General features: G+C 37.6%; 4 protein-coding genes across 5 annotated transcripts; 3 read left to right on the top strand and 1 right to left on the bottom strand.

The window, feature by feature from the left end:
• The first annotated feature begins 1,199 nt into the window (after nucleotides 1-1,199).
• Nucleotides 1,200-2,840, top strand: LOC130501971 (uncharacterized). The gene is made up of 2 exons (XM_056996785.1): nucleotides 1,200-2,475; nucleotides 2,558-2,840. The coding sequence occupies exons 1-2, from the start codon at nucleotides 1,345-1,347 to the stop codon at nucleotides 2,594-2,596; spliced, it is 1,170 nt and encodes a 389-aa protein (XP_056852765.1). The 5' UTR covers nucleotides 1,200-1,344; the 3' UTR covers nucleotides 2,597-2,840.
• Nucleotides 2,841-3,465: 625 nt separating this feature from the next.
• On the top strand, nucleotides 3,466-4,322 carry LOC130501969 (protein salt-induced and EIN3/EIL1-dependent 1-like). The gene is made up of 2 exons (XM_056996783.1): nucleotides 3,466-3,621; nucleotides 3,838-4,322. The coding sequence occupies exon 2, from the start codon at nucleotides 3,890-3,892 to the stop codon at nucleotides 4,166-4,168; it is 279 nt and encodes a 92-aa protein (XP_056852763.1). The 5' UTR covers nucleotides 3,466-3,621; nucleotides 3,838-3,889; the 3' UTR covers nucleotides 4,169-4,322.
• Nucleotides 4,323-9,566: 5,244 nt separating this feature from the next.
• LOC108848014 (probable CCR4-associated factor 1 homolog 11) lies at nucleotides 9,567-10,590 on the top strand. The gene has a single exon (XM_018621416.2). The coding sequence runs from the start codon at nucleotides 9,633-9,635 to the stop codon at nucleotides 10,482-10,484; it is 852 nt and encodes a 283-aa protein (XP_018476918.1). The 5' UTR covers nucleotides 9,567-9,632; the 3' UTR covers nucleotides 10,485-10,590.
• A 33-nt stretch (nucleotides 10,591-10,623) lies between these two features.
• Nucleotides 10,624-14,386, bottom strand: LOC108848013 (transcription factor E2FB). 2 transcript variants are annotated; one of them, XM_018621415.2, is made up of 14 exons: nucleotides 13,926-14,386; nucleotides 13,469-13,550; nucleotides 13,150-13,206; nucleotides 12,976-13,061; nucleotides 12,806-12,894; nucleotides 12,652-12,706; nucleotides 12,141-12,193; nucleotides 12,018-12,068; nucleotides 11,894-11,942; nucleotides 11,732-11,797; nucleotides 11,568-11,644; nucleotides 11,255-11,483; nucleotides 11,029-11,098; nucleotides 10,624-10,935 (listed from the first exon to the last, which is right to left on the bottom strand). In XM_018621415.2, the coding sequence occupies exons 1-14, from the start codon at nucleotides 14,106-14,108 to the stop codon at nucleotides 10,754-10,756; spliced, it is 1,329 nt and encodes a 442-aa protein (XP_018476917.1). In that variant the 5' UTR covers nucleotides 14,109-14,386; the 3' UTR covers nucleotides 10,624-10,753. The 2 variants fall into 2 exon arrangements, with proteins under 2 accessions (XP_018476917.1, XP_018476916.1); XM_018621414.2 differs by having other exon boundaries at nucleotides 13,394-13,550; nucleotides 13,926-14,385.
• Between the last annotated feature and the right edge of the window lie 1,028 nt (nucleotides 14,387-15,414).

The following is a 15,414-nucleotide window of genomic DNA, read 5'->3' as shown; positions in this document are numbered from 1 at the left end:
GGAAAGAGCTGGATTTAGCCCAAGTTTCCTCAACAATAGCTGTAACCTCTGGGTTATGTCTCAAGCTTCTGTCGTAGCGGAAGTGATGACCTCGCTTCTTCCTTGTGGAGGTGAAAGATGAGTAGAGCGGACGGTGATCAGATCCTTCGAAGGGGAGATAGGTGCAGCTACCTTTAGGGAACAGATCAGACCAAGAGCTGTTGGCCATAGCACGATCTAGTCGACAGTGTACTCTATGGGAGTGTCTGGTCCCTCTCCACGACAGGGAGACTCCTTGATGGCGCAAGTCAAACAGGTCATTCGTTGCGATAAAAGAACGGAAATTGCTGAAAGATCTTTCAGGTCTATCTTTACCACCCGACTTCTCAGTATTGTCAATTATCTCATTGAAATCCCCTGTCAGAAACCAGGGCTCTGGTCTCAGGTCTCCAATAGCAGTAAGTTTATTCCAAACCTCTTGTCTCCTTGGAACCTCAGGAGCTCCATACACAAAAGAACTGAAGAAAGTTGTCTTTTTGTAGGTTATTTGTGTGTCCACAAAGTTATTGCAGGCAGAGATAACTTGGATATCGAGATCGGCCCTCCATAGTAGCGCCAGACCTCCCGAGCTCGGGTTTGATGGTGACACCAGGAAGTGTGATTCCATATTCAGCGGTTCCAGCTCCTTGAGGACAAAGGCATCTGGATTCTTTGTCTCTTGAAGAAAGATAATGTCAGGAGAGAATTTTTTATTAAGAGCCAAGAGCCTGCGAACTGTTCTGGGATTCCCGAGCCCACAGCAGTTCCAGCTCAACACTCCTAAGGAAGGAGGTTTCCGTTTGCCTGAAAATCCCGACGAGAAGCAGCAGAGCGCGATACGGATGTCGGGGGAGTACGTGCTGCTCGTGGGCTTTGCGGATTAGCAGGAACATCCGCTATGTTCTGCTGAGGAAGTGGAGCATGAGTCAGTGGGGAGGAGGCTCTGTGTCTACCCGGAGATGCTTGGCGATATTTAAAAAAGCTATTTACTCTTAATATTCTCTTATCTTTATTCACTTTATAAAGTCAACCATATTAACAATCAAAATCCATTCGTGTAGTCATCTTTTTGGCAAGTCTTTACATCATTGTTGGCCGTGCGCTATGATTGATATCTGTCCAAATCCATGTGATCGCCAATATTAATCAATTTTCAACTTTGAATAAAAAATGATTGAGAAAGGAATTAGTTTCTCTCTCAGACACGGAGTCCGAGGCAGCCGCTTCCGAAGCTTTCTCCGCCAAAATGAAGATCTACGCCGGTTGCTGCTTCTTCTCCTCCTAAAGTCACACACCGACGTGAAGCTCTCTCTGTCTCCTCCTTCCATGGCGTCAATTGTTGCTTCTCCTCCACCTTCTGAACCACCAGACCCAGACCTTGACGTAGTGTTTCCGGTGGACCCTCCTGACCCTCCAGTCCCCCCAGATCCTCCGCCGCGTCTCCCTCTCTCCAACCCTCCTTCGTTTCACTTGCTCGCCCATTCGGAGCTTCTACCGCATATAGATCTGGCCTGTTCTCTATTCATCACTGCTAGAGCCGCCTCTGTTATCCGTGACTACCATGGGAGCATCTCATCATCTTCAAGTCCCAGATCTGCTAGCCTCGTCTCTTGCTGTCAAGGTCTTCAACGTACAAGGCTTCTTCTTCTTTTGCAATCTATCACCACTCATTCAGCCATCGACGATCTGAAGATTGGTCTCTCCGACGAGATCTGCCAATCTGGCAAAGCACCTGAAACACTTCATATCCATCTCGTCGAGAGTGCCGTTTGGTCTGGTTTTCTTTGTGGTGTTCACTGCGGCTCAGTCGACGGCCTACTCTCCACCACCAGAAGTTGCTCTGTTCAGTCCAAGCCTCCCTTTGACGTAGCTCCCGGTACCTGCGCTTTCATGTTAAGTTTGATAGAGCTTGATGACAAGCTGACTTGGTTGGTCTCAGGCAAACTACAGATCCATCACGGTAATGTTGGTTTCCAAAGTATATGTCTGAGCTCAACCATAGCTTACTCTTCAACGCTTGTCAAAGTCACACGTCGGGTGGTCTCGAGTTACAATGATAACAGATCTTCTGCCAACAATACTCCGCTCCAGTTCTGCTACCGCAAAGATAAATCCGAGCAGTATCTTGTTGAGGCTTTGCTACAGAAACTGCCACAACCAGGCTCCACATCTGAAAATTCCGACGTACGCTGTTTCACTCCGAGCTTTTCCGACGACTGGCAACAGGGCTTTAGTTCCGTCAAAACTTTATGGCGCCATCACGGTAATGCTGGAGCTAAAAGCCTTTGTCGTAATTCAGCTTTTGTTAATGCCTTAGAAGTCCTCGTCAAGCTCCATTATATTGTCATTGTCGTGAATGTGGCCACCTTATCACTATTGGATTCACCTAGTCCATGCTTTCAAGCCTCGACCGTCTCACTGTCCTTCTCAGCAAACATTATGCTCGCCGAAGATTCGGTAAGCTTAAGTGGTTTCAAAGCGGTTCATATATGTTTCAGTGCCAAATCAAGTCAAATAGGGCTTTATATCCTTATTCCAGAGGCCATCACGTTTCGATCGGCACTCTACAAGGCGCTAACCTTGGAGTTTTCTACACTCAAGGTTCTCTCCGACAGATTAACGCTCATGAGAGCTATCACCGGCAATCTCCAGTCAAAAGAAATCATCGGAACTGTGAAAGACATCCGTTCGATCTCCTCTGGTTTTGCAACAATTTCCTTTTATCATGTTTATGTTTTCCGCAAAAAGCTTTTCAAGCTCATTTCCCTTTGTAACGGACATCATGATTTGGGCCATCGTTTTGGGCTCATTTCTTCTTCTTAGTTTTCTAATGAAATATTCAGTGACAAAAAAAAAAAAAAAAAAAAAAAAAATAAAAAATGATTTAGAATATTATTGCGAATACTAGTCATCGAAACAATTTTCCTCTTCAGTTCTCATGCCATGATAATATCTTATAGTATCATCATCTCTACATTTGTTATTGTTAAGACATTATTACCTTACAAGCTCGGAATAAATGGTCTCCACTCTCTCTTTCTCTCAATTTGATTTTGAATTTTCATGATCAAAATTGGGAAGATATCAAATAGTACCGTGAAACCTCTATAAATTAATAATATTGGGACTACACCAAAACTATAATTTTTTATTAATTTATGGAGATTATTAATTTATCGATATACTAATTGAACCAAAAACTTAATTAGGACTATAAAATTATATTAATTTATAGAATTTTTTAGTGTATATTAATTTATCAATTATTAATTTAAAGATGTTATACTGTATTTGGTAGTAAATGCAATTCCAAAGCCAAAGCAACATACTCAATATTTTGTATATTTTATCCTCAAAATCATATTATTGTTCAAATATCTCGTTGCTATCAGTACTTTTCTTAGGAGCTTATTTTGAAAGTTAGATAAAACTAAATTACGGTGTTAAAAAAAGAAGATAAAACTAAATTACTAATAAATTAATACACAATCAATGAGACCTGCTCTCATCTTGTGTGTCTATATAACAGCCAGCCATAACATGAAGACGTCAAACTTTCTTCTTTAACTCTCAAGAACAAGAACAAAACCAGTCTTCACCAAGGTAAGCTAACTTTGAACCAAGATCCAAATTTATCTGTTGAAATATTGTTATTGTCATCTTCACTAGATCTGTAGATAATTAGGTAATTCGATTGGTCAATTCTCCTGTTTTTGTTTCTGTTTTTTATTTTTAACATCAATTCTACTGTTTTTGTTTTTGATTCAAAGGTTTTCTAACGCAACCTCCTGTTCGAATTTTGTTGTGTTCCTTATTCAGATCCCTATAGAATATATATCAACAAACGTACTCTTCTTGGAAGGCAAGAAACATGAATCAACAAGAAGCTGCGAGCACTCTTGAACTTGATTTGAAACTAAATATATTGGATTCGTCTTTGCCAACTGAGAGCCCATCTTCATCGTTATGTTCGGAAGAAGCTGGAGGTGGAGGAGGAGAGGCTAAACCAATGGTGGTCGTTGGTTGCCCTAATTGCATCATGTACATCATCATATCTTTGGATAGTAGTAACCCTAGATGTCCTAGATGCAACAGCCAAGTTTTGCTTGATTTTCTCAGAGATCACAACTGCAAGAAGATTAGTAGCTAAGAAAATATCCCATTAAGCAAATATACCATTAAGAATGTCCTCTATCAACGTTGTCACCTATATTGACAGTTTGAATAAATCGGTGAACGGATATATACTTTTGTTTCCAAAAACATCGTTTTAATTTTATATGTATTGTTGACAATTTATCTATGAATATTATTAACTAGATGATAACCCGCGCATTGCGCTGGATGAATTTTTTCCAACTATGATGTATATTTAAATATTATAAGCAATATTTATTTTTTATCGATAATTTTTTTACATTTGATTAAAGATGGACATTCGAGTATCATTTAGCTTGCTTTGGTTCAGTTCAATTCAGATCTTTACCGATTCAGTTCGCTTCGGATCTTTATGGTTCGGTTTAGATTCTAATAACCTATTTATTTATTTTTAATTAAAGTTCATATATATTTTTAATTTCGAAAAATCTAAAAATAAAAGTAATATATAACATATAAATTTAAATAATTTATACCAAAAATACACAAGCTTAAGGGCATCAAAATTGGTTTAACTTAAATATTTGGATGAAAATCAATGAAATTTATAGTATTTTGGGTATTTTGAGTATATTTACCTATTTTAAACATGTATTTTATTTTTTTATATTTCCAAGTATTTTAGACAGCTTAAAAATTACTTATATATTTTGTATATTTTTTAGATATTAAATTTAAAAATAATTAATATATTTAAGTATATAAATCTGGTTCGAATATACTTGGACACCCAAAATATTTTGGTTCGGATCGGATTCGGTTCCGGTTTTCTAAATACTAAAATTTTGAACTCGTTCGGATATCTAACCAATTTTGGTTAAAAGTTTAGTACTACTTTTCAGATTGAATTTGGTTCGGTGTTTTGGATTTAGATTTTGTCCAGTCCTGTATTTTTTTATTGTAACAAAATTTTAAATGAAAATGATGATGGTTTATATTTATTGTGGGTATGCAAAATTTTTTAAATCAAAATACATTCTACTATGTATGTGATCTATTTACTTAATCATTAAAAATTATTCTAGGTTCATTTAAGAAAACGATGGACTCGACTAAAAACTGTCATTATTTCAGATTGTCAAATTCCAAATTATTCTTTGTCAGTGTTGTGACGAAGAAAAATTGATTTAGTGTTAGGAAAACAAATTTATTGTGTAATCCATGGATCTTACAGTTGTTAAAGTAATCAATTATTTTTAATTAATATATATGAAATTAGAATAATTTGGAATTTGATTTAAAATAAACGAATGAGCCTAGAAAAAGAAAAAATTGACAAAGAATAATATAAAATTAAACAAAAATGAGAGACGACATAAAAATTGTTATCAAATCTTTTTTATTCGCAATCACTAATTATCATATATATTTTAATTATATTAGTAAATTTTGTTATTTTTTATTTAAGGAAACAATTAAGAATATTCTTTTATACACTAATAATTAACTAATTAGTTTAATGAAAAGTATATTATATATTTAGATGGACCAATCTATCTTCTACGATTCTAAGAATCATTTTCGTGATAACACTTGACTATAAAAAATATTCCAATGCTCAATGACTAATATATAGGGATTTTTTGCAACATGCAATTACAAAGAGACCAATACTATTATGTCGGCAATCCATCATAAAGCTGTTTTGTCAATTGTGGATGTTTATAACAGATGTATTCTCTTCAAACAATGATAATATTCCATTTTGTGTACTAGATATTTCTAGACTATTGAGACATTTAATTTTATGAATGGAAAATTAGTTGTTGTTGACTTGTTGTAAGTTCAGTGTACACGTACGTGACAGAACTACGTGTTTAACATGAAAAATGTGGCTAAATAATTATATCTTCGAATGATAAGTATACGCAAGCATTCATATATAAGCACATCATACATCAAATCATAAATAGTTTTGGCTTACTTGTTACCAAAGTTGTTGAACGAACAAATTAAATGTCTTAGTAATCATGAAGAAGAGTTGTTCTCGTTATAAATGGAAAATCTTCACCCAAACTTACTATAAAAAATGCATCACATTAATGTCGGATTCAGCATTACGTGTGTTTCGTTCTTTCCCGAACTATCAAAAGAAACAACAACACGCATCGTCTAAGTTTATTTCTCACATTTTTTGTCATTATACTAGTCTACTACCCATTTTCAAGCGCATAAACTAGTTTTCTTTTGTGGAAGCACCGTAATCCAATAGTCAAGGTTTAGATGCTTCTACATCCAAGTTTAGGATTCGAATCTGAGGCAACACAATTTTTATAGGAACATGTCTGAGTTTCAATTCCTGAAGAAGACGGATTATGCAAAAAATTAGAGAAAAGACTTACAAGAGATCTTCAGCATGGCGCAAGGAGTACTGTCAGGAATGGATCTCACATGGCGACTCAGGTGATGAAGTCAAGCGTAAATCTTCACAAAACAGGTAGTATCGTAAGCTGTAATATCGTCTATGTAATGTTTTTCATGATTTGTAATAGCATAATCAACCAGACAAAAAAAAAACAAAATTTCTTTTATTTGTTTTTCTTATAAAAGTAAAGATTTTTTTACTACACCTAATCACCTAGAACCGATTTTTGGCACAACAAAATAAAACTTTTACTTCAATCTCCAAAATTTAATTAGTTAATATGTATAAATCATCCAGCCTCTAAATTGACTCAATATATATATGTAGTAACCATTTATTTTTTAATCTGTAATTATGTTTAACCCCATATATCTCAGGATCTAGAAGCTAAACGCAGTCCCAATTTACTTTCTTCACGTATTTCTTCCATTCAAAAAAGTCTAGAAAATTACCGATTAAACACCTATGCGTGGTGTATTCCATCTGAGATAGGCTGTAGTGATTTCTTAAGATGCTTTCATTTTTTTCCAACTGAAATTCATTAGCAAAATTTAAAAGATATCCGATACAAAGCACGATTATCTACTACACCTACACTTAATCAATAACATCTGATCCTAGTGTAAAAAAACAAACACAAAATCCCCGAAGAAGCATCAGAGGAAACATCTTTCATTAACAAAGAATTCAAAAAGCTATTTCGGGTGCTCTTGAGCCACATAAGATTGTCTTCTTCCTTGTCTAGTCATACTTTGAGCAATGAATGACGTTCCTCTATTAAGATGTTTTCATTTTTGTAGCATTCCGAATTATGATATATGGAAAGGTTTAAGAGTTATGTCATCAAAGTTGACTTACCTTTTTGTCATACATCGTTAGAACTTTAGAGTTAAGCGTGTTTGGTCTAAAGTAGTGAAAGGATGGGTGACCTATCGAGAAGTGATTCGTGATACTGTACGAGTGAAATCAAAACACGGAGAAAAGTCATGTAGTGATTATATGGTCAGTAAACAATGATTTCGAACCTTTGAAAAGATTAGTGGATCGACCGTCGGATGGAATGGGACCCAAAAACCGAAAGTGGCCTATTAACCGTGAGTGACCCATTAACCGTGGATGTGGACTGGTCGGGACGTTACAATTTCATTTACTATTTTTTTTTCTTTATGTATATTGTTATGTGCGGTCACCAAAAGGCATTTATATTTTAAAGACACCAAGCTTTTTTGTTTCTTTTGTTGTATAATCATCCCACAGTGTTAGTGGGTTTTTTATGGATTTTTCTGATAAGGCCCAGTATAAAAATCCTATGAATCACGAAGTTATGTAGGTTTGATTTGTTTTCTAGTCGTTAACATTTAACAATCAGCCACTAGCTTAAAAAAACAACACCCAGTGCTTGGTCTAGCAAGCAACCAGCGACCATATTATGTTTGTTCATGTTCAATGAGTGGTTGTCACAGCACTATATACGTAATACGCGTACATATGAATGTAGATGCATATAGGTGCACTGGTGCAGCGTGCAGGTAGATCATGACAGAAACTGACGGAACACAGAGTTAATCTGATTCTTTTAAAAAGTGGGAAGGTCAATGCATGTCTTCATTATTTTATTAGTTTGCCTTCTCATGTTCTTAAGTCACGCGACATCGCTCACCCTCGACTTTTTTGCAATGCATTGCCATATATACACACAAATACACATAGGATATAGTGTACTAGTATAATTACGATCCACACTGAAGGAACAGATGATCATAGCTAACAAAAAGATGACAATATCAATATCATGAATTATACGACTCATCTCACCAACAAGTTCAATCACAAAGACATACCCTGATACCCTTGCCTCCTCTCTATCATGATTCTCCTCATAAGATTATGAACATGTGTCTCTCCTCTTTCCCCCCATGGCAGGTGGTGATTGTGTCGTGGCCATCAAATACTATATATGGAGGTCTGATGTGTTTCTTAGTAAGTGACCAACTAATCTCATCCCTGACAAACAAGCATTTAATGAGTGTTTCTTCATCCTTTTTGTTTCTTAACCTGGACAAGAGAGCAAAATTATATGCATAACTAGCATAACCAATTCTCAATGCATTGTCCAGATGTATGTACATCCTATCAGATACTAGAAAATAAGATGAATAGTTATTAGACAAACAACCAGTTAAGCAATCCAGAAGTTGAACCAAACGATACCTTTTCTGCAAAATGCAACCATTATTTAATGCGTTAGATATTCATTCAATGTTTGTATTCTTAGCCGCAGTTACACATCCCTTGTATGTTCACTGATCGTGGTAAGTTGTAACGATGATTTAAGAAAAACTTTTTTTTTGGCAACGATTTAAGAAAAAAACATTAAAAGAACTAATAGAAATGAAATGTATTTTGTTTATACTAATTACTAAATATAACGACTTGGGTGTGCAAATGCAATGATTGGATGTACACAAAGAAAGACCGAGTCCTAAACACACAGAAGTTGCGTTTGTAACAACCAAGAGTCAATGCGTCTCCACGATGCGTTTCCACCACTGCCACTTTTCCCATGTTTTCCTTTCCTCGTAACTATGTCAAACCGAACCTAACCAAATCTTTCAATTATGGTAGGCTATATGGCCTTATGGGTTCTATACCAATCGGAACTACTATAAAACTATTTTAGTTATTTATCATCTCAATTCGATATTGATTAGTTCATTTTTATTTATTTTTATTTTTCCTCAAAAAATATTTTTATTTAAAGCAAAACAATTTCTACTAATAAGAATCGAACTGGACTAATTGAATTAACCAAAATTAAATGAAAATTTTGGATTTAACCAAAAAAATCTAAAATATTGGTTCAGCCCGATAACCTAATTGAAAAACTGGATTAATCTACACCAAACCATAGTTTTTCCCGGTTCAATTGTTTATGATTTAACCACGAAAAATCGAACTACCGACTCAGACTAACCGTCACCGAACCTGCATGCCGACTCGTCCGTCACCCTTCACTTTCACTTTTCCCCCTACACACACCTATATATACCTAATACATCTACAGATACCTAAATAAGAATAAAAGGAATCGATGATGATCAATCCAGATGCAGATCTCATCGATCGTGGCGGATCCATCGTGGTTCGTGAGGTTTGGGCTTACAATCTCGTCTCCGAGTTCCACCTCATCAGCGCCGTCGTCGAGGATTTCCCCTTCATTTCCATGGACACGGAGTTTCCCGGCGTGATCTTCAAGGCGGAGCCGGCTATTCTCCGCCGCGGAAACCCCGGTTACCTCTACAAGCTTCTCAAATCCAACGTCGACGTCCTCAGCCTCATCCAGGTCGGCATCACTCTCACCGACGCCGACGGGAACCTCCCGGATCTCGGCGGGGGAGCCGACGGGAGCCGCTTCATCTGGGAATTCAATTTCCGCGACTTCGACGTGGATCGCGACGCCCACGCGGAGGACTCGATCGAGCTCCTCCGTAGGCACGGGATCGATTTCGAGCGTAACCGCAGCGAGGGGGTCGAGTCGGAGAGGTTCGCGGAGCTGATGATGTCGTCGGGGTTGATCTGCAACGAGTCGGTGAGCTGGGTGACGTTCCACAGCGCGTACGATTTCGGTTACCTCGTGAAGATCCTCACGCGCCGGGAGCTTCCGAGTTCGCTGCGGGAGTTTCTGCGGTTGCTCAGAGCGTTCTTCGGGGAGCGAGTGTACGACGTGAAGCACATGATGAAGTTCTGCGAGAGGAGATTGTACGGCGGTTTGGACCGGTTGGCTCGGTCGCTTGAGGTGAACCGGAAGGTTGGTAAATGTCATCAGGCCGGTTCGGATAGTCTGCTGACGTGGCATGCGTTCCAGAGGATGAGGGACTTGTACTTCGTTAAGGATGGGCCGGAGAAACTTGCTGGAGTTTTGTACGGTTTGGAGGTTTTCTGAAGAGGAGGAGGAGGAGGCTATTGGATTTGAATTAATTAACTTCAATTTAATCATTGTAGTTAATGTTAAAACCGTTTATAAACTAGTTGGGTTATTTGGTTTTCTATTTTATTTTTTTCAATTAACTGAAAAAAAACCGGACCAAATGAAACTTTAAGGTTGGTTTCTAAGTCGCATCTACTATATACACAACATAACTCTGGATTATCTCAGATCAGATTCTATATACAGATATATGGTGGTGCTTGTAATGTGGTATGATGGTGACTTCAGCTACCTGCAGATGTCGTAGCAGTGGATTGTTCTCGTTTTGGGCTCGATAGAGTCTTTGGCAGTTCCTGGGTTGTGTTGCTTGGTCCAGCGCCTTGATCATTTGAAACCATCTGGTGGTTCCAGTTCGGTCCAGCGCCTTGGTGAAATGAAAGCATCTGGTTGTTCCAGTTCGATCCAGCTGATGATAATAAGTTAAGGAGAGGAAGAATCTCAAAAAAAGCTCAAAGAGATATTTAGATCAAAGCAGAGAAAGTGACGGAATCAAGGATACATTCGTTTGGCCACATGTCTGTGATGCTGACTTCGCCTACCTCTGATCGAAGCCAGTAGTCTACATCCATCTGTGCATTGCATCATGTAAAATTCAGATAATTAATGAATCTAGCTTCGAATATTAAAGTTATGTTGTCAATTACTTTTCCTAGCTATATCTTGGTTGCCTTCTGAGTTTGCAGACTGTTGCGAAATAATTTAAGGTTGAAGAAGTTGGGACTTACATCCAAATCTGGAGGAACAATCTTCATGATACCATCAACAAAGTCATGAGATTCCATGTCTGAGTAAACTCGTTGTGTATCATCAACTTCTTGTGTTTCCATGTTTTTGATGGTGCTGTCCTCCCCAATCGGCACGGCTACATCTTGGTTCTCAGGGACACCAGAAGTTGATGGAACGTTTGAAGGGTCATCAACATCAGGAATGTCCTCAAATCTCTCTTCGAATTGACTTCAAACAATACAAAATGTCAGACTCACTTCAATTCTATAAATTTATCGTTTGGCAAACATAATCCATTAGGACAGGATTTACCTGACTAGATACACATCGATTGGTCCCATTGTGCTTCTCAGAATTATTCTATATCTCCTCTGAGGGTAACCACCAGCCTGATTAATGGAAGGATAAGTTATGAAAATAGAAAAACAGTTACAAAGAGTGTGTTGTGCATTTCTTTTATGTGCGCTTAGGCATACCTCATCAGGATCTGGCACCTCAAGAGTTGTTCCATGCGGTGCTTTTACAGCGATCAGCGTCTTATTCTAAAATAGGCATGAGAGACACACCACAAATCAGTATTCCCAGTCAGTAGAATTCAGGTGATAGAGAAACAGGTAATCACTAGAAGGAGATCAGACCTGGAAGCATGGTAGGTTCTTAATGTCGTCTTCAGTAACAAACAGAAGCCTAAGAGTTGGAGAGTCAGAGCAAGCAGATATGTTGTAATGTACCTTCCGCTAGAGAATAGCAGGAGAAGCTTACCTTTTATTATTTTCATCCTCGCTCAAACTTGTTAATCTTTCTTGTGATTCTCTGCAACCAGGTCGATGCTGAATAAGTTACAAGAACAGCAGAAAACATAAAGAAAATAATCTACGAGAATACCTGATTCGGTCATCTAGTTTTGCCTCCTCAGCTGTGAGGTTTTGTATTTCGTCCTATACGAGAATCAAGGATAAGTAAATATCAAACTACAACTGGTAATGGAAATATGAATAATCCCAATAGTTTTGGAAACAGAAGACGAAACAAGAAATAAATGAATGACTGATAATCAAAGAAAATTTGCAGTGACCAACTATTCATATATTCATATTGGTGTACTTGACTGTACGAGAAACATAAACAAAAGCCCATCTCATTCATATGTTTGTGTTTGTGGTGCATTTACTAGTATACTAGTAACTCCCCTCTTAACAATGTAGATCTGAAGGAAAGGTATAAGTATAACAAGAACTATAAGCATACGATGTTCAAGAAGACAATGTGAATTAACATATACCCACGTAAGAACTTTATAAAACTGGTGATTAACTGAGCATTGCACAACATAGTTGTTTGCAGTGGAACATCAGAACATGTGACAGGTAAATGAATACATAAGCATATTCTATACCTGTAGGTTAGCTATGTTTTCCAATGTTTCTCCTGGTTTTGAAACATCGAGACCCCTAAAACAGACAAAAGAAAACTCAGAAAACCGTGACTCACACGTGAGGCATCAAATCAAAGGAATCCCAAAAAAATTGATACTCGGATAACATGCTTACTTCCACTGAATCCTATTCTTGAGCGTCTTCTCAATCAAACCTATCCCTTCTAACACATTGGTTATGTCGTATATCCTTCTCTTTTGTACCTGCATCAGCAGAAACATGATTTAAGAAATTGATGGGAAGTAATACATCAAGAGGGCAGTTACGAGTTTGAATATGTCAACCTCTAAAGTATCAGCTGCTTTATTCAGATCAAGAATACCATCTTCTGCTTGTTTTATCAAATTGATAAATTTCTTTGTCAAAAGACCTGGAATTAGATTAGATCATTAAAAGAAGGTTTCTTAACCAAAAATACTTTCCGTGAAACAACACTAGTTTGTGCAATAAGTTATTACCTAGAGAGCTATCATAGCGACAAGTACCAGCTTGTGCAAAGTTATTTCCAGGAGAACCTGCCAAAACAAAAAAGATCCTTCTCAGTTCTCACTAGCATCAACTATATCCCATTCTTTCATTCATGTAATGTTAGACAGTTATCTCAGAGCACATAAAGTAAAATATTTATCAATGCCCCTACTAACAGGCGCCTGCGTGGGGATAGAAAGAACATACAGAGAACCATCTCAGGCCAAAACTCACCAGCATTAAAACCAGCAGAAGCCTGTGTTCCAATTTTATTATACTTGACTGACCTAGATGATTTCTTGGCCTTACCTCCTTTCCCTGAAATAGGTGTTCGGAGAAGAACACCGGCATTCAATTCACTGGGCTCATTCTGGTTTACCATATCAGTCATCTGCCAATAAATAAAAGACAAACAATTAAACAGTTAATAAATACATCACATTTCTATAAACTAAACCTCTTTAAACAGATGAACAAACATGAAACTGACACCACCAAAGTAATACTGAATGAGTAGAGTAGAGAAGATCAACGTTTGATTCCAAATAAGGCCAACATAGCACAAAATCTACTCTAAAGAGCAAGTACAAACCCTAGACCACCAGCAATTAAACTAGTCATAGACAATCACCACTTGCAATGCTAAATCCATATACGAGCCTAATCAAAGAGGCGATATGAAACCGCCGAAATCGAGATTATCTCACAACAATTCGCATCAGAAATGTAACGATAACTCATAATTCCCAACTGACGACAGACTTACGGAAGATTTGATGACGATTGCCTCAGAAACCTGATCAGGACGAGTCTCCGCCGCCGCGTCGTCAAACCGGTGATACTCTCCCGGAGCAACAAGCGGAGGGTTCATAGAAGCTACGGAGATATGATGCTGCCGCTTAGGAGGTGGATGTTGCTGCTCAGGCTCTTCTTGCTGAGAGTCCGACATGGGGAAACACGAATCTCGATAAATCTCTCCACCGCGGAAAAACGAAACGGCGAAAGCAGTTTCTGGAAATTCGGATCTCCGGGGGAGTAGAGATCCTGAGAGGTTTAAGGGAGGCGGATCTGGGGCTGAGATTGCGGAGATTCCGGGAGGGGAATGTGAGCAGATCGGCGAAACGAAAAAAAGCGGGAGAGGGAGAGAAGAGGAGAGAAAAAAAAAAAAAGAGACGGTGGAAGAAAACGAGGGAATGAGTTGCGTTTGGTTGAGATACTGATCTGGAGGGAAGCAAGCGCTCGAGTTTACACAATCTTTCTCTTTTACTCCCTAACCAACTAATCATCTTTCAGATAATATAATAATCCCCCCCCCCCTTTTTGTATATTTAATTAATAAAGGTTCTTTTGTTTTAGTAATTTAACAAAATAAATTTATTATGATATTACATATTATGAAAATAAAAATAATCCACAATTTTGTATATATGCTTTTGACCAAAATCTCTGATCTACATATTTTATTCTTATTTCCAATTAAAAGAAAAATATCAAAAAACATTACCACTGAAATTAGAGAACTTCCACGACAAGTTAATAAAGTTATGCAATCTAATTTGTGGAAACAGTTTTATCGTGTTACCAACGGTGAGTTGAGCTAGTGGTTTAGTGTTTAGAGTAGGTTTTATTGCTCTCCTAGTTCGATTTCTGTTGGAAGGGATACTTTACACCATATTATCGGTATTAGCGCCGGCTGATCCTGGGTCTGGAGGAACTACTTGACACCTCCTAGTTTACAGAAAAAAAAACAGTTTTATCGTGTTCAGTGCAGTACGAATCTACTAATTTGCATATCGGGAAAAAGAACTCTACAGATGGTGGTTGTCAGTGAAACATGATGTTGGATAATTGGATTTATTCATGAGTTTATAAAACTTTCACATCCGTTACACGCGTTAAGCGTGAGCGATTATCTGTCAAGCATTTACATTTCTCTGAACAATATTCAAGCACACATATGTAACAGCCTAGCAGGATAATACAACAGTTGATACAGTATTTACATACTGTTTTCTTGTTAAAGGGAGTATTTACTGGTTTCTTTGATTAGTGTACTAATTTTGGTTTGGTTTAAGAGTAATCTTTTATTGGTTATGGAGAAATGTCGAACCAGTTATTACATAATCAAACCGGTAAGCCCTAGGAACTGAAAACCATAAAAGCATGTATCCTCCTTAGAATCCAACTCATGTAATTTTTGGCATTGGTAGAGATGAACATGGTATTACTTATGTGGATTTGAACCACTAAGACAA

This window comes from Raphanus sativus, unplaced genomic scaffold (genome assembly GCF_000801105.2).
Source record: "Raphanus sativus cultivar WK10039 unplaced genomic scaffold, ASM80110v3 Scaffold0358, whole genome shotgun sequence".
Taxonomy (NCBI): domain Eukaryota; kingdom Viridiplantae; phylum Streptophyta; class Magnoliopsida; order Brassicales; family Brassicaceae; genus Raphanus; species Raphanus sativus.
This window is presented reverse-complemented; position numbering and strand designations above follow the sequence as displayed.